We start from the raw sequence: 21,635 nt of genomic DNA on the forward strand, positions 1-21,635 counted from the left end.
AGGAAGCTGTTCGGCGGTTTTCTTGATCGATACTTCTTAAGGGAGTTGCGATTCATTCCGGAACTAACAACAACAACAGAAATCAAAAGTGATAGAGAGAGAATTCAAGAGAGGAAGTGTTATCTTTCAGCTGTGCGTTTTTAGCTCTCGAAGCAAGAAGTTTTCGGGCGAGTTGAGGGTTTTCCATCTTGTAAATTCTTGAGAGTTTTGAGTGCTCTTATGTTTGTAATTTCTCGAGTGATCAATAAAGAAACACACCAGATTCTGCCCGTGGATGTAGGCTTACGCCGAACCACGTAATTCGCTTGTGTTCTTCCTTGCATGTTGTCATTTCATTAATTTTGCATTTCGATCATCACAACCGTAGGTTCGTTCTTCACAAAAAGAATGACGATGAGCAATTAATCAATATTCAACGTTGAAACCACTTTTTTACAAAAGTAAAGCTAACAATAAATCAACGTACTAATCACTTGTGTCACAATGTCATTACTCAAAACATTAGACCTCGTTTCACACGTGTGGGTAGCTGAAGGAACGTACTTCATCTGCAGCGCAGTGTACAAACATCACAAACCCCCAAAACGACGTAGTTTCAACTCTCACAGATATCGAACAGCTGTTATCTTCACTCTTTGGTTTCATCGAGAGCAGCTTCCATCTTTCTTTCTCTAGTGGATCCCCCCCAATTCTCTCTCTCCCTCACACGCACACGCACTGAGATTGTTTCCGTTCGGCGGAGCAATGGCGACATCGTTTGGACCAGCGGCCGCATCGGCGGCGGCCTCCGTGACGGAGAATGCGCGAAAATCGACGGCCTCTTTACCGCTCTGCCATCGCCATTTCTCCAATTCCGTCTCATTCCGTCTAACTCCGAGGCCAAAGCTCCGCTTCTCGTCCAAGGTGTATACCATTTATGTTTTCGTTTTTAGTTTTACAATGTTTTGATTTTCATTTCCTTAATCAGTTTTTGACGATTTCATGCGGGGATTTTGTGAGATCGGTCGGTGTAGAAGCTGAGGATTTGTGATTTTTCATGCTTAGATGCTATTTTGTTGTGAATTAGTTGTCGTTTGGCATCAATTGGTTGAGTTACTTTGTTTCCGAGATTGCTGGAGCTGGATTATGATAGAAAAATAGATGGATATATATTAGATGTTGCTTGATTGATGAATGACCTTTCAGGAAGGATGTGCATAAGGATAATTATGCCAGCAAATTAAAATTGGAAATTTCCTAATTTTTTTTACTGTTAAATTGTTCGAGTAGATACTGGATGTGTGACATCTGCATGATCTAGTAAAATTAGAGCTACAAAATCAGTAGCTTTTCTTTCGTTTGCGGCTTTCGAGTGGCGTTTGTGGCCAAAAGTACCAAAACCATCGACGGCTTTTGTAAAAATAGCCTTTCAATGGGTGGTTAATGGTGACTGGATGTTGATTTCTAAAAAAATGTGTCAATAACTTAGAGAGGATGATGAAATATAGCAATGTGGATGCCTTGTGTGAATACATAAGATATCCCTTTGTTTTCCTCATTTCGACGTTCTTTAATGAGTCATTAATCATGGATTGGAACAAATTAATTGCATTAATTTTTACTCTTTGTACTGGCGTCCTCGTATCATCATCTCGGTGTAAAATTTATATTTTTCAGGGTGTGCAGTCTGGCTGGAATTGTTCTCTTGTAAAAGGTCAATTGAATAAGGTGAAGTCTTTGTCATGCATTTTATTTTATATGGAGGCCCTTTTTGAGATTTTTTGGCTTTTAAGGTTTCTCTGGGTGGATCTTTAAAAGCTGCAGCCTCCACTTCACCAGCTGGAGCCAAAGATGTCGATGTATCTGAGGAATCTAAACAGACTGCTTTGGCATCTGAAGAAACCATAAGCGAATTTGTTAGTCAAGTTGCCAGTCTAGTCAAGTATGCATATGCAGTTATATGGTCTCTCGAAGTGTCTACTCTACTTTTAAATGAAATGACAATATCATCCTTCGTGCAGGTTGGTTGATTCTAAAGATATTGTTGAACTACAGCTGAAACAACTTGATTGTGAGGTCTTAATACGTAAAAAGGAGGCCTTACCTCCACCTCCTTCTCCTCCAGTGACCTATTATCAATCACAGCCTCAGCCTGCAGCACTGCCTCCAGTTTCAGCACCTTCTCCATTGCCGGCTGCTGCAGCTTCTACTCCAGCACCTTCACCACCCAAAGCTCAGCCGCCTAAATCATCTCACCCACCTCTGAAAAGCCCCATGGCAGGAACCTTCTACCGAAGTCCAGCACCTGGTGAACCTCCATTTGTCAAGGTAAACGCATGCCATTTAAAATGTTAGCATATATGTCACTCGAATTGATATATGAAGTGTTATGCGGACCATGAAGTCCTTTGTTATAGATGATTTTATGAAGCACATTGTCTATCCTCTGATTTCCTATGCTCGCTCTCATTGAATTCTACCTCTCTTCACAGGTTGGAGATAAGGTAAACAAGGGCCAGGTTCTATGCATTATTGAGGCCATGAAGCTGATGAATGATATTGAAGTAAGCATTTCCTTATGCATATATTTGGATAATGCTACAAGCACCTTATTTATTCTGTTCGCCATTGTAGACATCAATAAGCTGATTACTTTGTCTTTTTGGCATTTTCTACCAAAAAAATCGACTACTTTGTTATTTCCTTTAGTTCAAGAATCATTACAATTTGAAAATTAGGCATCTAGTCTTGCCACAAGATTCATTTTTCATGCTTGGATACAACATGTCCTATGTCATCCTTTGTTGATCTCTGCTTGAGAATTTTGTCGACAATCTCTAAAGCATTGCCCAATAAATTTGCTGGGAATCGGGTTTTTTAGTACCCGTGAAAAAGTAGATAAAAACATATTATAAGCTTCAATTATAGCACTAGAATTAAGTGACCGAATCAAGATTAAGGTGATTGAAGGTATACATGTAGATAAAAACATGTTGTTTTTGGCATGTGTAACATTCATTTTGGTTGCTAAAAATTGATAAAAATGCTTATTTTATTATCACCATATTTTTCCAGGAGTCATTTTCTGCAAATTGTTTGATGTACAAGACAATGTATCATTATTCTGTAGTATAACAATCCATACCGAATAAGAGACTCCTATTAGATATCTATCTCATCTCACTAATGCTCGACCCACTCATTGCAGGCTGATCAATCTGGCACAATAGTTGAGGTTGTTGTAGAAGATGCTAAGCCAGTCAGCGTCGACACTGTGAGTTTCATCATCCGTCTCTTACTACTAAATAGCAACATTATCTTTCCTCTTTACACGTCCCCTTACATCATACTGTTCATTGTTGACAGCCTTTGTTCGTGATCGAACCTTAGAGCTCATGATGCCAAAAGGCTCTGCACGGGCATAGCAAGAGTGTTTCACTTCATGAAAAGTCGAGAGGGCACAAGAATGGGATTAATTTAATTTTGCTTGATTTTGTTTTTGCATGAGACTAGCTAGAACAACTTGTTTATTCATCAGGATTAATTTAATTTAATTGAACATTTTAGTTGGGATTGTGTGTTTATGATTGTGAGGGAGTATGTGGTTTTTGTGCTTTGAAGTACAAAGTTTACCAACTCTCTTGTGTTCTTTGTATTTTATGCATTTGAAGTACAAAGTTTAGCAACTCTCTTGTGTTCTTTGCATTTTATGCTACATGATTTCCCTTGTGATAAAATGAAATTTAATGATGATAGAGTTTTAATATGCATCAAGAATAGCAAAATGCAATATCATGGGTGGTATATGGAATTTCATAGACATATATTTTGGACTTTTTAAAATTTTATGGAATTTCATAGACATATATTGTGGACTTTTTAAAATCTAGTCACATTCTGATTTTGCATCAGTTTTAAAACATATCCAGTAAATTGTGAAATTGTTATGATCTTGCAATCAATTACATGTTCTGATTATATTAATAATTAATTAAATAATTTTAGTGTCATTCTTTTTTGGTTTAATTTTCTATAAAATCACAAAATATTGATAATTTTTTGTTTGTTTCCAAGTTTTGAAATTTGAATGATACATTAAATTTGTTTTATATATTCTCTATTGTCAAACTTGACCAAATTTCTTATATATTGAATTTTTTTGGCTCTAGACAAAAGTATTAATAGTTCGGCATATTAATATTTTAAAATTTAAATGATAAATCAGAAAAAGTTTAAAAATTCTCTATTGTCCAACTTGACCAGATTTGTTACTATATTTTTTTTTCGATTTCTCACTCATTTTTTCGGCTTCAGATTTGTTATATTTTGCATTTTTTTTAGACTCAAGAAAAAGGTGTTTAATAGTTCACATCGGCATATTAATACACGTTTGTGTCTTTATTCATCACATTATCAAAATTTTACATATACACCAAACTAGAATTATATTTGCTTGGAAAAGATCATCGTGAGACAACTGAAAAGTTTTAAAACTTCTTAATTTACCTTTCATATTCAAAAAATGTGGGATGAATAATATTTAATCAAATTTTATGATTTAAATGCAATGACCTCTTTTACAAAACGCCAAATTGTTCATCATTTGATGAACACATTAGGAAAAATATACATGTGACATTTAAAGAGACAATTCACAAAATGCCATCACAAAATATTACTCCATATAAATTCTTTAAAGAGAGAATTCACAAAATGGCATAACAAAATATTACTCCATATAAATTCAAAACGGTGAATAGTTCAGCAAAATTATTCGACTAGATGAGCAACGTTTTCTCGATACATTAGACAGAGAGAGAGAGAGAGAGAGAGAGATAAGGAGAAAAAAAAACACGAAAAGAGAGAGATTCATTCTAGCTGACGGGCAGCAGCTTGAGCAACAATCGGCAAATAGGGAGTCTTCCCAAGCACACTCGACAGCAGCCCATAGACAAAGCAGGCCACCACAAACAAAAAAAGCCCAGAATAGGCCCACGCCGTGACCTTCAGCCCAAGCCCGGTCCGCCCGGGGGAAACTATCCTCTGCAGCAGCACGGGGAGCACGAGGAGCACGTCGAGCACGAGCGCCTGCAGCGCGTTGAACCTGGCGTAGCGGCTGAAGCTAGGGTTCCTGACGACGCCGAGGTAGAGGCCGAAGAAGGTGACGAAGCTGGCGTAGGGGACGGAGTGGTAGAGCGAGAGCAAGGGGATTAGGGGCTCGAAGGGGGCGGCGAGGAGCGGGTACTTGGCGAAGAGGAACCGGCCGTATTGGAGGCCGTTGAAGAAGGGGATGAAGTAGGACGCGGCGGAGATGAGGCGGTCGGTGGCCGGCGTTGGGGTGTACGAGCATTTCGTTGTCGAATTGGGGATTGATTTGAGGCGGAATTGGGGGATGGGTGTGGATTTGAGGGGGTGGGGGAGGATGGGGTAGGGGAGGATGGGGAGGGACAGGCGGAGGAGTGGGATGGAAGCCATGGATGTGGAGAGGAAGGGTTTTTTTTTAGGACTTTTACTTTTTTTTTGTTTGAAATGTCTGTGATTTCAGTCATTTCCAAATTTATATATGGACTTTAATATGTTTTGGATATAGCAAAATTGATTTGCAGTTTTGATTCTATGTTTAATAAAGAGAGAGGTTATTTTTAGTTCTAAATATATAATCAAAATTCGAATTAAGTCTAAAACATTCACATTTTAAAAAATGGATCCATCACAAATGGAAATGTCACTGATACGATTCCATCGAAAAACTAACTGTCAACGTCTTTTTTATACGGTTCCGTAAAAAAACTAACTGTCAACGCTAATTGTACAGTGACATGGCCGTTAATTTTTTTACGGGGCCATTAAAAAAGAACCGCTTCGACACGAATTTCATTTGTTATGGACTTATTTTTCAAATGTTTTGGATCAAATTTAGTCATATGTTTAGAATTAAAATTGACCTTTACTCTTTAATAAAATAGGCTGAGAAATCCAAACAAAACAACACAAAAACAGCTCTATACTGGCATACACATTGATTAAATTCTAGATTACTTATCAACTTTATACATCAATAATTTCAATATAACAATTCAGGAAACTATTAGGAACACCATACCTATATCAATACAGAAGAAGGGGACAATGAAACAACAATTTGGAACCACTTTACTATTCATACAATCTCTTCAATAAGTTATCCTGCATCACTCAGTATAATGGAAAATGGCTGCTTGCATTGTCAAGACAATGAACAAACCTGTAGATACGTAGGCAGGTAATTAGATGAAGGACCAGAAGCCATCCATACCACAAAGCATAGTAGTAACAACTCATTTCTCTCTTGGTTCAAGAAGCCGCTCTTTGTCCCTCATCTGTCACTCGCTCCATCTCCAAGTGGCCATGAAGATCCTGCAGTGTCATACAATGAGTTTAGTACATGATCCTAAACATAATCCTAAAATTTGCTTTTTGATATTGGCAACAGTACCAATATTGAAGATACCACTAAGAATCCACACAATCATCAACATATACTAATCTAATTAGAATGAGTCCTACTTTGTGGTTCTACATAATTATTAAAAACATTCTATCCGGGCAGTTTTCAGACTATTTTTATACTTTACGTCCAGTAAAATGATTCCAATAAATAGCAGAATCGTGGATAGGAAACTATACTAGCGACCTACCCAACTTATTGTAGAAATTTTCAGACCAATGATTACATATGAATGCTACAATGAGTTATACCTCAGCTTAGTAGCACCATATAGATGCAAGCCAGACTTCCCAACTACAATTTGCCGAAATAGAAGATAAACATAAACGCTAGATCACCAACTGATTCCAATACCAAATCCAATTGCAAATAATAGCAACCCAATCCAAACACTATATTCTCCATATACAACGGGAGAGGAAGCAAATCGCATCAAAATTTATTAATGTACCCTTAAATCAAGATCCAAATCTATTGCCCTACCACATTACAACAAGTCAAGAACAAAAAAACACGAGCACAAAAATGACACAAATCAGCTAGTACATATACAACAACACAACATACTGTTTCAGCAAATCTTCATCTTGCAAGTCAAAGCAACTCGTCTTGAGACTATCGTTAACAAAATGTTGGATACTAAGCTGTTTTATCATCCAAATCTCACCAAATAGTATCAAGCCTAATCAATTTATCATCAATTCCAAACCACAACAGACAGAGCAAATGCAGAAAATCACTAAATCAAGAGTATCAAGGGCAAACCAGAAAAATCCCCAATTCCAAACATTTATTCATAAAAATCGCAGCAAATTACAGAAACACGAACCTCAACAGGACGAGTGGCAGCACCGCCTTTCTCAAACAGAAACACCGTCTCACCGTCCCCGAGGACAGCATTACACTCCTTAGGCGTCTCGAAGAACGACAAGGAGAACTGCTTGAACACCATGCCAACGTCGAAGTAAATCAGGCCGGAGCTGGGGATATCGACGCGAATGCTCTTCACCGGCAGCCACAGGAACAGATCCTGCGCGGCGACGCCGGAGATATCGGAAACCTGGCCATAACTCAGCCTGCCGGTGATGTTGCATTGGTATCGCAGCGGCGTCTCGAACTTGGCGTCGCACGGCGAAGCGGAGAGCATGCGGAGCTCGAAGGCGCCGGAGAGAGGATCGACGGAATATTCCGATATGCCCTTGGGGAAAAGGCCCATCGGCAAACCGTTGGATTGCACGACGTCGTAGAACGAGGTATGGGAATCGGAAATTGCGGCGGCAGACGCTGTTAGTAGGATTACCATCGTTAGGATTGCTGTGCGATCTGTGGAAGCCATATTTGGGGGAAATTTGGAGAATTCTGAAGGTTAGGGATGGGTGTGTTTTTATATGTGTGAGGAAGGGAAAAAGAAGGGGGGATTTTTTTTCCTCTTTTTAAATGATTCTGTCTATGACTCTCTAAATATATATTTTTTCCTTATTCAAATTGCTCCAATTTTATACTCCTAATTACCACGATTGAAATTAATGAGTCAATCTGTAGTCGAATCTACTAAAAAATTTAACTTCTACGTATAAACTTTTAATGGAAAACATATGAAAGATGATCTATTTTTTGAATGACAATTATTGCTTCGTATCATCTTGAAGTCCATAAATGTGAGTGAAATTTAGAGGAAAACATGCATAAATCTTTCTCTTTAAGCTAAATCACACAACTTTATTTAAATACTCAGGAGGCATTGTTTTTACAATTCTCAAAACTTTGTCGATAGGTAGCGTGTTTAAGATGCTTTTATAATTAAGAAAAAATTATTTCATCTTTAAAGACAATATATCAACAAGCACTAGTTAGAGCATTTGGTCTAGTATGATTGTTGGTTTGGTGGGAGAGGTCTCGAGTTCGTTTCTTCGAATTCCCCCAGCTATTTGAAAATTATTAATTAATTACAGTGAAACAAAATAAATGAAACTGAAATTACAACACGAATAATAAAACAAACAATTTTATTGCAAGTCAAGTCAAGGAAATTCCTTTTTCAGTGGACAATTTATGCCCAACTAGTATACTCATGAATTGGCATTTATAGCATAAGATATAACGACTTCCTCAATGTTAAATCTCCATAAGTCTGAATTTTATCCCACAATATCCAACTTAAAACTTATGAATCAAATAGCTTTAACTTAACCTAAAACTGGTGTCTTCAACTTAAAACTCTCATTCAGTAAAAACCGTTTTAACTCGATTCAACTAATAACAGAATAGACTCGAACACAAATCTTTAGAATCTGACCAAAGTTATAATAATAATAATACCAACAATCAAACCGCCTAGCCTAGCCTTCACTTTCCAAATGGAGCAAAACTAGATTTTCCCTCCAAGATTTACTGACGCAGAACAAATGAACAGTAGTAACTGCGGCATCCTCCATCGTACAGTTAGTTCCGCTCGCGGCGCCTGCTTGGAAAGGGAACAGTTAGAGATGCACACAGAGAGTGAAACAGAGAGAGAGAGAGAGCACAATAAGAAGAGGAGATGAGGCATTGGATACAGAACCTGTTGCGGTCATAATCTCTTGACCGCTCTCTTGACCGGGAACGAGATCTTCGGTGACTCCTCGAATCGTAGTTACGAGAACTCTCCCTCTCTCTTACACGCTCACGGTCACTACCACGGCTGCGATCATAATGCCTGTCCCGGTCTCGGCTCCGACGATCATAATCCTTACGATCACCTCTGTCAACTCTTTCTCGATCCTTGCTAGATCCTCTCTCATGCTCCAGGCTTTTCCTGAAGAGATGTATAAAGTCAACAATCCCATCACTGAAGCAGAGAGTCCAAGGAGATAATAACAAAAAAAATTACTTACCTTCTCTCTTCTTCAAGGGTTTTACGTTTCTTGTCTCGCTCTTCCTGATAATGATCCAAAATAAGATACATTTGAAATGACACATTATGGTTGATCCAAGTTAAGTATAATCGAAATAAACAAACATATTCTTCCCCATAGCCCACTGAAGGTGCAAACCAACTGAAGAAATTTTACTGCCCCTTGGTATATCTGGTTTATCTTACCAAGAAAATGTAAACTTATCAGTTTGAATCATTTTCTGGGTCTCTTATTTGATAAGTATAAATCTCAATTCTGTTCCCTAGAGGATACATGCTGTGCTGCTAAACCCGAGAGATAAAAACAGCATGTTTTCGTCAGAGATACCCTCGAGATTAATCTATCATTTGTGTACTATCAACTAAAAGTCAAATTGGTACCTTCTTAAAGGTAAGGCACAGTATGCCACTACAGTGATAAATTATCACATTCAATTGGCGTATCCAGCTAAAGTTAGAGCAGAAACAGCTAGTCGGTGCAGATTAAAAAGCAAATGTGAATCTAAACTGGTTTGCAGAACTACAATAAGAATTGTGTCTGTTTCCTGACTAACAAACCTGAATTTCAAGGCATCAAATGTACCCCTTTTCCAGCAGAAAGGCAAATTACTGTCCCCTAAGCAGCATCTAGATACAGTAAAACATGATAAATTCCTAATCTTTATCTAATCGGTCTTAATAACTCCAATCAGCTAAAGCCTCTCATTTTTATTTTCAAATTAGCTAATAAAATGATTTTCATCTGTTCGAATTCTACTTAAGAGAACTTCAAACGTCATACCAGGAAAACTTACAGATGGTCACCAGCTGTTACCTTACCCTTTTGTTTCCTGAGATCTCAAATATGGCCGGGATGAACAAGATTTTCATCAATAATCCAAATTGAAGTATTTATGAAACACACTTACACTAGGATAAGGAAAACTCACAGAGGACATATAAAGTGAGACTCTCTATAAGAAATTGAAAGATTATAGCAGCACCTGAATAAAAATATTACCAGCTTAGGAATTGAAAGAATAAGTACTTTTAGATCAATTGAACAAACACAAAACCATCAGATCACGCATAGTAGAAGATAAACTTTGAACCCCAACAACATTAATAAATGGCAGATTGAGAATATATACTTATGTGCAAGCACAAACAACAATTTACAAAATTTCTACCTTTAGTTGTTGACACTGTGCAATAACAAGCTAATGACCTTATTAATTTCAAAGTGAAAAAGAAGAAGAGAGATAGTTGCGAGAGAGAATGATCATCTGTTGGTACCTGGAGTTCAACTAGCTTTTCACGGATTAGCATATACCCTAAATGGAGCTTTCCACCAAAATGATCAGCTAAACGGCGATCGCTGAAAATCAAATGCACATAATCTCTTTAACAACAAGCTCAAGACAACCATGAATTATTAATAAAGTGTACTACAGCCTAATAAGAGTTCTCGTTACTACAGCATGATCTACAAGCATAAAACATAAAATAACGCACATTCTTTAGCTGCAAAAGTTATCCCCGTAAAACTGGCCCAAAAGCCTGCTGGTGACAAGGAGGTATAATTGCCAGGTCAAAAGATGAAGTATGCGAAGCTATAACTACTTTTGTCATCCTAATTCTAGAAGTAGATCATAATTATAAGATCAACTAATAATGTACCTGTCATAAACACTGAGGAATGCTCCACAAATGTCACAGACACGAAGCTTCTGATCAGTCTGCAAGTACAAGATTAATTTATTAGATACAGCGCCAGTCTCTAATTTCATAGTACTATATAATTTGGAAAGCTTAATGTTAGAATAGACATCTTCATGCATTTCCACTTCTAGAGTGCCGAAATTATTTCAGTGAAGTTGCAAAAACACTTTCTAGTCAACATTGTTGCTGATGGCAATCAAACTATAATTGTCAGATAGAGAAATGGAGACTCACAATGCGCACATCAGCAGCTGTGTACTTTGATGAATCCAGTACAGGTTCCTGTCGAGCTGGCAGCTGGATCAAATCATAGTAAGTTAGAAGATAGTACTTATATTCAGTAGAGTTAGCTCAACAGTAAAATGTTAAGTGTAATCTAACAAAGTAGATTGTCACCTTTTTTAGTGCTTCGGCCTCTTCTAATGCTTTCTGTGCTTCATCTACCATTCCTTGTTCACCTGTAAAATATACCAAAAGCACATTCAGTAAAGTATTATGCATACACCTCAAAGCAAACACAGTACTGAAGTTTGAAGTAGAACACAATGTTTGAACAGAAATACAGAATCACTTCGGCATTTTCCATTTCATTATGACATGCACTCAATAGTCATTATTTAGATATCATGTATATTTAGCATGATTATATTTATAACCAACGAATATCTGACCAAGTTCTTCAGCTTTCTTTAGCTTTTCATTGATCATCTCCTGAATGTGAGGATCTGGAACAGCTGCAGGCATAGGTGCACCCTGCAAAGCATTCGCCATAGGCTGAGGAAGAGATGCACGATCTTTGTTGAAAGCATCCAAAAGAAGCATAGACTACAATTAAACAGCAAACAACAGTTAGCCTTCCGCTGCATCATCTTTAGACATACTACAAAGGTAAATTTCAAAGCCTTTAAACCTGTTTATCTGCTCTTTGAGTTCTTAGCTCTTCAATCTCTTCCTGGACCCGCATCTTCATGTCCGTCTTGCCTTCAAGATCTATAATATCAAAAAATGGTCAGTAGCACCAAAGTTGAATATCAGATGTAGCCAGATTTAAAAGAATGCAGTTTACTGGAATAGATTATGTTCGCATCAAAATTATATAAAATGTTAAAATACTTGATCACATTAGACTGGGATAAGTTCAAGCCAGTCAGACAGGATTGGCACAGGCAACAGGAAAAAATAGATTATTTTAAGATGTTCTGTGTTGTTTAGTTCCACAAGCCTATTTTTAGACTGCACAGCATAAAATAAGATTATTCAGAGTAAACCATAAATTTGAAGTAGAAAGGGAGAATAACACTTTACTTACCAAATTGATCGAGTTCATGCAATTTCTCCTTAATTTGCTTTGACATCTCATCAATCTCTGGTGTCTGCAATACCACAAGATTAACTAATACAATAGATGGCAAGAAGAGGAAGACAATGAGTTAAGAAGTCTACCAGGGTAACTTCCGATACAGAAATTGCAACAGCTGCTTTGGCATCCTCTTCATCAAGTCTCTTCAGAGCCCTTTCAATTTTACGATCACACTCGACAATAAGTCTGTCTATGTTATCCTCTAAATCCCTATCATAATTGTCAACACCCTTTGCTTTTGCATCCTCATATCTGAGATGAGTTAAGTGTAACAAGATAGCTAAACTTAAGGAGTGAGTACATACTACATATCCCACAACAATACTACCATTCACTTCATCTCTAAATCAGTACACTTTGTCAGACATAACATAGACAAATATTTATAAGCAAGATAGCATTCACAAAATAATCGCAAGTTTCTCTTCTCGAGTCATAGCTTATTCAAATTTTCGATCGTAACTAAATTTAAACTCAACAAGGAACAAAAAACAGCATAACTTTCAAACAAATCAACAAATTCTGGTCAAAGAAAGGATACTCTTTCCTCAGCTGCAGCGAGTGCACCTTGGGGCATGGTCCCTTGTCCATTTTCTATGCCAAAAACCAATAACTCTATTAACAACAGCCATAAGAAATATATATATACAACAATTCGGTGAATCAATCAAACACCATTATCAATCCAAAAACCACATAATTCACAAGTTCAATACCATCAAACCTTCGAGATTTATACGCATTCGCATAGCAGCATAAATAATTGACAAATTACGCAGGCTCATTCATAAAACATATCGATTTCAAACTAGAAAACAAACATTAAACCGAAAAAACACGCACAGTAAGCTGGAAAAGCTCGTGCGGGCAAAGTCCGGCGAGGAAGAGGCGGCAGACGTCGCGATCGTAGTACTTGCGCGTCACCTCCTGCGCGTCGCCGTTGCGGTTGGCTCCCATCAGCACATCGAGCTGCTTCCTTAGCGCATCCATGGCTTCCGTTCCGAACGTGAGCGCGTTCGGGAGCAGCGAATTGTGAGTGTGTGACTGTGTGAGGGTTTGGTTTGGCCCTAGAATTGGGAAAATTGGTCGAATGAAAGGGAAAGCGTTTTTTTTATTGATTTGTTAATATAATTAATTTTCTGTGAAGTTTCGTATTTGCCCCTCACTATACAGAGGCTTGTTTGAGCCCTTGTGTAAATATTGAAATTGAGGGAGCGGCCGCTGGTTGGTAGAGTTGATCAGATAGTAAAAATAAACTGAATTACCAGTACAATATTACTCCCTCCGTCCCGCACTACTCGCACTTATTTCCTTTTTGGGCGTCCCAAGTTACTTGCACTCTTTCCATTTTTAGTAAAAATTTTCACCTACAGCCGTCATTTTTTACTTTCCTATACACTCATTCCTTAATCTCCGTGCCGAAAAGGAAAGGGGCGAGTAGCCCGGGACGGAGGGAGTATTAATCAAGAAAAGTTTTATATTTGTAAATCAGGATAAATGTGTTTGATAGATTAGTTTATTTTGTAAATAAGATATAAAATGATTTTTTTGCCCATATTACAAATACAAATACTATGTTTTATCTCACTTTGAAAATGATTGATTTATTAATTAAGAATCAAAATAAAATTAATGTGATATTGGCGACAACAATGGCGAAAGATCAACCCATTTTAGCGGGCACCGCCCTCTTCGACGACGGGACACCCATGTTAGGCTAGTGAGAATCAAGTTGCAACACGAAGAATCAATGGCGAAAAATTGAAAGGCATACAATAAATGTGCATTATATATAGAAAAGGTAATCGATCGACAAATCAATCCATACGTTACAGTTAGAAAAAAAAAAGCAACGCATTATGCATAATTAATTCCTTTTATTAATCGAGTAAAAATATATTTATATCCAAAATCAAAGTAATCTATATTAAGTGGCATACCATTTTGTAGGTAATATTAATAAGGTATATCATTGAACCTCCTATTATCATTTTTAATTTCACATCATTCACCATCGAGATTTTTTATATATATAAAGAACCTAACTAAGTCTCGACACATCATGGAAAAGAAGACTCTCTCTTGTTCAAAATCCGCATTTATCATGGAAAAGAAAACTCTCTTCCTGCCGTCTATCGATGATTATTTGTGGAGCAGATGAACGTAGCAAATTAGGTGTCAAAATTGTTGTAAGTATACTTTTTTTTTAATCTTTAATTCAGAGTTCAGAAAAAATGTATTCAAAATATTAGTTTGAGAAATTAAAGGGATATGGTTAGATTTAGCAAAGTAAAATAAAAAAAAGTGTTAAATATATTATTTTTATGATATTTCGTGCAATATATAGTTTTTAAACAAAAATTTGTTAAAAAATATATTTGTAGGTGAAACCGATCGTTTTCAAGACTTTTGTGTTACAATTTACATAAACTTTGCATAAATTGAACTATTTTAATAAGCGGAAGGGGACATGTACAACATTTGCTACAAAATCTTCTAGTATACCAGAGAAGATGGAGGAGATGGATTGTGCAGGATTTTCTTTTTTAAAATAGAATCCACTTTATAGTAGTGTATTAGAAAATATTGTAGCAAATGTTCTAGGTGATCACTATAAGAGAGAGTGAGAGAGAGATTTATCATGTAATATTGTAGCAAGTGTTCTAGGATAATACTTGGTGTATTGCTAAAATAACTGCAAGGCCGGAGAAGATGCAAAAATATATAGATTACTATTGCAATCTAGTGGATTGTTCAGTCATTCAAATCATTTCCTCGATTTTATCTACAAGCGCTCTCATTGGCGGACACTATAAGGGAGGGAGAAGGGCTTAAGCCCCTCCCAAGAAGTATTTTTTTGTGTTTTTTCTACTTTAAAAAATTTCAAAAATTTCAAGTACTCATATCAGCCCTCACCAAATTAATGCCAATGAAGAATAAATCTCTGAAAGTTGAATGATAGGAAGGGTTGAACTTTTAAAATGGTTTTTGTGTGTGTTGGTGGGGAACTGAACTTAAGTTAAATAAAAAGGGTTGATATAGTTTTGGGGAAGAAGATGACTCAATTCCCAAAGTGAATAATACTAATAAATGATATTTTTAATTAGTGTTATTTTAGTTGTAGAAATTAGAGCCGTGTGTGTCTCACATTTTTAAATTGGCTCATACTTTTATTTTGTAATTAAGTTTAGTGATTAATTAAACTTTTTATTCATTTTCTTTTCAATTCAATTCAATTATGTAAATATTTATTTTAAAAGAATTTTTAATATTTACTTTATTGGTATAAAAATAAAAAATTAAAATTGAAAAAAATATCATGGATTGAATGTGTAATTTATTTCGTATAGGATTTGTAATTAATTGAAAAATAATTGATCTTCACATGATTTAAGTTTAAGATGTCGAGTTTGTGATTATATAATTAGATTTTGAGGTGTTTTAATTGAAATTTTAATATTTTGTTTAATACATATATATTTTTCTCAAATATATATGCTATATATTACTATAAAAATATTCTCCATCCATGATATATTATTTTCATTTTTTTTATTATAATTATGTTCGAGTTCTAAGAATAGTAGAGAAATATGAGTGAAAAAAAATATTAAATTTGTGTAATACTTCTACTTTATATATTAATTTACATAAAATTATTCTTCGACGGTGGACTATAAGAAAATATGAGATAATTATTCGCGAACAAGAAAGTATATACAGTTCAGCCCCTACCACAATTTTTTTCTGCGCCGCCATTGAACGCTCTTATGTGTGCAATACTGATCTTGGCCATATCGTTACAATGATCTATGTAAGCTCACACTAACCCAATTATGGTTTTTTATTATTTTCGACGAGAATAGTCGGAAAAATCATGAAGTTTAATATTGTTTGCGATTGTCTAGCGTCGAAAAATTCAAGTCGTCTATGTGGATATATTGTTGATGTGTTATGTACGTGTCTCACACAAATGATGATGTGGGTGGATAGTATTTAGGGGTGTTTGACTATATGTAAAAACAATAGTCAATTTAAAAGGTCTTCTATACATGAATGCAGGTATTTAATTGCATGAATGTGGTGATCGATGGTTGGACCATTTATTATTGTATGTAATAATTACCCCTAAAAAAAGTAGCATATACATATAAAAAGAAAGAGTCAACTATAAAAAAGGTCCAAGTATAATTGTATTTGTATATTTTCGGTATAGACCATGTATATAAAAGTAATCGCGTTCTTTTTTGTTACCATTTTTTTCAATTTTTGACTTTGAGAACATTTTAGTCAATTTAAAAATATCATGACCTTCTATTTAAGCGTGCTGATAATATTTAATGCCTTTATATAGCTATGATACATCATTTTTTTCGTAAAGCATAATTATGGTACACAATAAGCATAATTATTTTAGTCTCTTTAAATATTCCAATTGTACACATACAAAAAGAAATGTTATGCATGAATTTATTTTCTGATCACTTCCAAAGACATCAAACTAATTATAGTTAAATGTTTCCAACTTTTTATATACTGTCTCATATACCGTTTGAATTTCACATTTATTTTCCACTTAACATTACATATCTATATCTATATAAATATAACATAAAAATCTTAATACATCAACTAGTGGATTTTCATTGTTCAATTTTCATTTTCATCATGGAGAAAAGTACTTACTATTTGCTTCTCTCTTGTCTATTAATAATTGTGTGTGGAGTAGATGGACGCAACAAAATACTTGTCAAAGATATAGTAAGTATACACTTTTCCTTCATTCTACATTAAAAATCATATCATTTCATTTTTTTTATTTAGTGTTATAAATTTCTCTAGTAATTGATGAAATACATTTGATTTTATTTAGGGAGGTTGGTGCATCGCAAAATTAACTGCTGATCCAGAGAAGCTGCAAAAATTTACAGCTTACTACTGCAAATTAATGGATTGTTCAAGTATTGAAATAGGAGGTGCATGCTTTGATCCACCCCTCATTCCAGCCCATGCAAATTATGTCATCGATCTTGTCTATAGGCGTACTTCTGAATGCAATCCCGATATTGCCAATATTGTCTTAATCGATCCTTGTAAGTTCGCTCGTTTCAATTGTTGAAAAAGTTATGAAATTTGGTTGAATTCTGGTTTGGCCGGCAACTTTAAAAATCAGTTGAAAAGAATATGAAGTTTAACATATTTCGCAATCATCTCACCTCAAAATATTCGGGTACCTAGGTAGTTGTTAAGCGTTTTTTTCAACTTTCGGATATCATGTCAAAAGATATGATATTACTCAAATAAAGGCTCGCGAGACAATTGTGAATAATGTTAAACTTCACAATTTTTCCGGCCAAGTGCAAGTGGATCAGAATTTGACCAAGTTTTTTTGCAATTTTCCCTTATTTTTAATATATGTACGTGTTTTATTTTTTTGTAACTAAGAATTAATTATTAGAGCTAATTGTTTTGATTCATTATTTTTACTCTTTTGTGTAGCTTATGGCACATGCCGCTATCCATGAACGCTGCGATGGACGAATCTACAACAAGTGCTCGTTTTGTTTTCAGTAGTTCAATGTATCTATTGAAAAGTTCGTGATTCAGAAATATAATGTTTTTTGCTATAATAGAAACTATTAAAATTTATATTTTAATTTATCTCTACCCAAAATAGCATATCATATGATTTAATTATAAAAAATAAGGGTATTATAGCTTTAAAAATATAAATCAGATCATTTCTACGCATAAGTAAAGGTCATTAAATTTGTAAACCAAATATATTTGAAATTGATCATTGATTTTTTTTTGAAAAACAATTTCGCTTCTCGCCTAGTTCATAACGTGAGAGAGTGCATTACATAATATAAATCAGATCATTTTCAGAATCGCATAATGTATGAGAATTGGAGATTCCTTAACAATCCAAAATCTACATTTCCTGATTTTCTTTATCTAAAAATATACATAATTAGTTATAACTTATAAGTATTAAAGATTCAAATCTAGCCTTTATATTAGAAGAGCATAAAGTTTAGATTTGGTGATTATGCATTAATTAAGATTACTTTATTTATTATCATAAATATCAAGATAAAGGAGAATCCACCAAGAAAACCAAAAATTAAATGTCCATAAAAAATGAATCAGATATATACATGCAGACAAGAAAAACTAAATTAAAATCTGAAACTAAGTGACAAAAAAATTTAAAACGTAATTAATGTGAATCTTCACCAGCTTGCTCTTTACAGATACGACTGAGCTACGCAAACACTATCTCAGTATTATTTCTTTAAGATTATGAATTAAGATTAATTTTTATTTTATCAAAACTCTCCTTATATATATATATATATATAACCTAAGTCTTAATACATGAATACTTGGATTTCATTTCATTGTTCGATTTTCATTTTCATCATGGAGAAAAAGACTATCTATTTGCTTCTCTCGTGTCTATTGATGATTGTATGTGCAGTAGATGGAAGGAACAAAATAGTTGTCAATAATCAAGTAAGTATGCATTTTTCATCTTCAATTAACATCAATAATAGTTTTATTTTATTTTTTTAATCAGTGCACGCTATTTAATTTCTCTATAGTAATTGATGAAATAAACTTGATTTTATTTATGGCTCTTGGTGTGTCTTGAAAGTAACGGTTGATCCGGACAGGATGCAAAAATTTGTAGATTATAATTGCAGATTTGAGGATTGTACAAGTATTAGAGAGGGAGGTGCATGCTATTTCCCCCCTGTAATTTCAGCCCATGCTAATTATGTCGTCAATCTTGTCTACAGACTTACTAACGAATGCGATCCTGATATCGCCCATGTCGTTCCCGTCGATCCTTGTAAGTTCACTCATTCAATTGTCGGAAAAATCATGAAGTTTGATCTAGTTTTGGTCCAGCTGAGAATTTTAAGAATCAACCGGAAAATAAGAAGTTTAACATTTTTTGCAAGTATGACAATTCCAAATATTCAGGCCGATTACATGTAATATATTGTTTTGTGACATATATGTGTTTTAACATGATGATATGGTTGGGTAGTTGTTATGTGTGTTGTCAAGTTGATGAAGATTCTGAATATGAAGATATAAATTCAAATTTCGAATGTAACATCAGATATGAATATGATGCTCGTGGTGAAGATTGTAATCGGCATTCTCCTTGTCACTTCATATATGAATATTAAGATATAAATCTGAATTTTTAAAATTTGTGAGTATGATGGAACCAGAATATGACCAACTTAATTATTTTCTTGAAATATTACTACATGCATATTATATTTTTGTGATTAAGAATTGATTATTGTAGCTAATAATTAATACTATATTTTGCGGTGTATATATATTATTTGTGTTGACGACCTTGTTTTTTTTCTTTTATTTTATAGCTTATGGCTCATGTCACTATGCGTGAACCTTCAAGGCTATAACAAGTACACTAGAAATAAATTATTTGTACTTGTTTTATATATTTTCGAATTAAGTGAGGATGATCAGTCCATTTTTTAATGGAAAAATATCCAGACACTAGATACAAATTATTATTGCTTTATATATTTTCATAGTTCTTAGATATAAATTTTAAAATTAAGTGAGGATGAGCAGTGCTTTTCTGTAATGAAAAAATGTTTAAAGCAAAAAAATATGACTAGTTAATTAAGCACATCCAGATCAGTGACAATACATATATTAGCAGCACCAGTTAAATAACAAGAGTAAATTAAAAGAATAACAAAAACAAACAAAGCTTCGCACAATAATGCGAGTAGATATCGATCTTGCAGCACACAGTAACTTCTAGCAATGCTCATATGACCATCGATACAAACTCCTTAAATCACGATTTAAAAAGTATAATAGGAGTATTAAGAATAAAGAAAATCCACCAAGAAAACCAAAAATTAAATCAAATTTTAAATTGGGCTACACCTATCCAATCATATAAATTGTGCCTAATACAACCCTCAATTTGAAAGTCTATTCTTTAAAAAAAAATTGCAGGTATTCATTACTCCTTATCATCTCAAATTCTCAATTTTGGATTATATATTAATCTCTAAATCTCTTAATGAATGTGATGATTGGAGTCATTGGACCATTTATTATTAACGACGCACAAACATTAATCCAATATACTTTAATTAAATTATAGGTAGTATATCATAAATTTTCATTTCCATTTTAAAATGATCATACATACAAACAAGAAAAATTAAAATTAAAATCTGAAAATAAGTGACAAAAAAAAATAGTAATAATGTGAATCTTCACCCGTTTGCTTTGTACAGTCACGACTGCGCCATGCAAATACTATTTCAGTACTATTTCTTTTAATGCTTCAATTGACATTTTGCTCTTTGGGATAAACTTGACTTACATTTATGATTCAATGATTCAATACAATTTCTTTATATATATAATATATGTCTAAGTTGAGAAATCATATCCTAAGTTCAAAGAAATCAGGGTTTAATTTTGATGATGGAAGAAAGCAAGGGTGAATATTCCCATGTTTCTCTTCCGCTTGATTTGATCGAAAAATTGGAGAATGACAGCGATTGGGATGACGGGTGGAGCTGGCCGACGTGGACCTTCGACGAGGAGGAGATGTGGTGGATCGGAGTCGGAGTTCTCGGCCCCGACCCAATTTTCTGCTCTCAGTACGGTCGAGATGAAGAAGAAGATGAAGATATCACAAATTAGTTTAATATTTATGAATATGTTATCTGAATATTCTTATGGCAAAACACATCCTTAAGTCTTTGTACTTTGATTGTTTATTTCAATAGATCCTTATACTATTTTTCCGTTTTAGTAAGTCCTTGTACTTTCATATTCGATATATTACAATCATTATTTAACGGAACCGTTAACTTTTCCATTATAAAATAACACATCATATATTAATTATTTAAATATATTCCACCTAATATCCTAGTTGGAAAATATCAACCTAAAGGCCCTTCTAGATCGAGACCGCAGTGTTGCGGAAGCACGAGTGATTTGAGTCGCGGGCAGCCATCGAGAATCGATTCTAGTCCATTAATTTTCATATCAGCTACGAAAACTAGGAGGTGCTGCATATTAGACTAGACATGTTTTTTCCTATTGCTTCAGCAAAGTGTGAAAATTCCAGACCAACAAGCGTATGTAAATGAGTTCAACATGGGACAAGAGATGTCGATGGCTTCAAC

The 21,635-nt window shown here is 34.7% G+C and overlaps 4 protein-coding genes across 8 annotated transcripts; 1 reads left to right on the forward strand and 3 right to left on the reverse strand.

Moving 5' to 3' along the window:
• The first annotated feature begins 599 nt into the window (after nucleotides 1–599).
• On the forward strand, nucleotides 600–3,665 carry LOC121785138 (biotin carboxyl carrier protein of acetyl-CoA carboxylase, chloroplastic-like). Its single transcript, XM_042183511.1, has 7 exons — nucleotides 600–903; nucleotides 1,657–1,707; nucleotides 1,773–1,921; nucleotides 2,001–2,307; nucleotides 2,472–2,543; nucleotides 3,188–3,253; nucleotides 3,346–3,665. Exons 1-7 carry the CDS (start codon nucleotides 745–747, stop codon nucleotides 3,367–3,369), a joined length of 828 nt encoding a protein of 275 aa, XP_042039445.1. The 5' UTR covers nucleotides 600–744; the 3' UTR covers nucleotides 3,370–3,665.
• A 1,028-nt stretch (nucleotides 3,666–4,693) lies between these two features.
• LOC121783621 (protein TIC 20-II, chloroplastic-like) lies at nucleotides 4,694–5,469 on the reverse strand. The gene has a single exon (XM_042181750.1). The coding sequence runs from the start codon at nucleotides 5,452–5,454 to the stop codon at nucleotides 4,849–4,851; it is 606 nt and encodes a 201-aa protein (XP_042037684.1). The 5' UTR covers nucleotides 5,455–5,469; the 3' UTR covers nucleotides 4,694–4,848.
• A 497-nt stretch (nucleotides 5,470–5,966) lies between these two features.
• LOC121783288 lies at nucleotides 5,967–7,905 on the reverse strand. Its single transcript, XM_042181314.1, has 2 exons — nucleotides 7,296–7,905; nucleotides 5,967–6,375 (listed from the first exon to the last, which is right to left on the reverse strand). The coding sequence occupies exons 1-2, from the start codon at nucleotides 7,800–7,802 to the stop codon at nucleotides 6,313–6,315; spliced, it is 570 nt and encodes a 189-aa protein (XP_042037248.1). The 5' UTR covers nucleotides 7,803–7,905; the 3' UTR covers nucleotides 5,967–6,312.
• Nucleotides 7,906–8,646: 741 nt separating this feature from the next.
• LOC121784737 (putative RNA-binding protein Luc7-like 2) lies at nucleotides 8,647–13,515 on the reverse strand. Of its 5 annotated transcripts, XR_006046775.1 has the most exons (14): nucleotides 13,264–13,515; nucleotides 12,962–13,014; nucleotides 12,504–12,672; nucleotides 12,370–12,433; nucleotides 11,971–12,050; nucleotides 11,732–11,885; nucleotides 11,457–11,518; nucleotides 11,295–11,357; nucleotides 11,019–11,077; nucleotides 10,635–10,716; nucleotides 10,289–10,342; nucleotides 10,141–10,189; nucleotides 9,340–9,383; nucleotides 9,148–9,260 (listed from the first exon to the last, which is right to left on the reverse strand). XR_006046775.1 is itself a non-coding variant. In XM_042182956.1 (13 exons), the coding sequence occupies exons 1-13, from the start codon at nucleotides 13,408–13,410 to the stop codon at nucleotides 8,909–8,911; spliced, it is 1,230 nt and encodes a 409-aa protein (XP_042038890.1). In that variant the 5' UTR covers nucleotides 13,411–13,515; the 3' UTR covers nucleotides 8,647–8,908. The 5 variants fall into 5 exon arrangements, 2 of the variants coding, with proteins under 2 accessions (XP_042038890.1, XP_042038891.1); XM_042182956.1 differs by lacking the exons at nucleotides 10,141–10,189; nucleotides 10,289–10,342 and adding an exon at nucleotides 8,647–8,927 and having other exon boundaries at nucleotides 9,027–9,260; XR_006046776.1 differs by lacking the exon at nucleotides 10,141–10,189.
• Between the last annotated feature and the right edge of the window lie 8,120 nt (nucleotides 13,516–21,635).

The sequence above is a fragment of the Salvia splendens genome, chromosome 21, assembly GCF_004379255.2.
Source record: "Salvia splendens isolate huo1 chromosome 21, SspV2, whole genome shotgun sequence".
Classification (NCBI taxonomy): Eukaryota; Viridiplantae; Streptophyta; class Magnoliopsida; order Lamiales; family Lamiaceae; genus Salvia; species Salvia splendens.

What these genes read in the sequence shown, in the direction of transcription:
- LOC121783288 (XM_042181314.1), bottom strand. Translation starts at nt 7,802, where the DNA reads ATGGCTTCCACAGATCGCACAGCAATCCTAACGATGGTAATCCTACTA. An exon ending in CTGCCACTCGTCCTGTTGAG is followed by an intron (nt 6,376 to 7,295) that starts GTTCGTGTTTCT and finishes ATGACACTGCAG; the next exon opens with GATCTTCATGGCCACTTGGA.
- LOC121784737 (XM_042182956.1), bottom strand. Translation starts at nt 13,410, where the DNA reads ATGGATGCGCTAAGGAAGCAGCTCGATGTGCTGATGGGAGCCAACCGC. An exon ending in CAGCTGCTGATGTGCGCATT is followed by an intron (nt 11,078 to 11,294) that starts GTGAGTCTCCAT and finishes TTGTACTTGCAG; the next exon opens with ACTGATCAGAAGCTTCGTGT. An exon ending in TTCCTCAGTGTTTATGACAG is followed by an intron (nt 10,717 to 11,018) that starts GTACATTATTAG and finishes TTTGATTTTCAG; the next exon opens with CGATCGCCGTTTAGCTGATC.
- LOC121783621 (XM_042181750.1), bottom strand. Translation starts at nt 5,454, where the DNA reads ATGGCTTCCATCCCACTCCTCCGCCTGTCCCTCCCCATCCTCCCCTAC.
- LOC121785138 (XM_042183511.1), top strand. Translation starts at nt 745, where the DNA reads ATGGCGACATCGTTTGGACCAGCGGCCGCATCGGCGGCGGCCTCCGTG. An exon ending in TAAAAGGTCAATTGAATAAG is followed by an intron (nt 1,708 to 1,772) that starts GTGAAGTCTTTG and finishes TTGGCTTTTAAG; the next exon opens with GTTTCTCTGGGTGGATCTTT. An exon ending in GTGAACCTCCATTTGTCAAG is followed by an intron (nt 2,308 to 2,471) that starts GTAAACGCATGC and finishes CTCTCTTCACAG; the next exon opens with GTTGGAGATAAGGTAAACAA.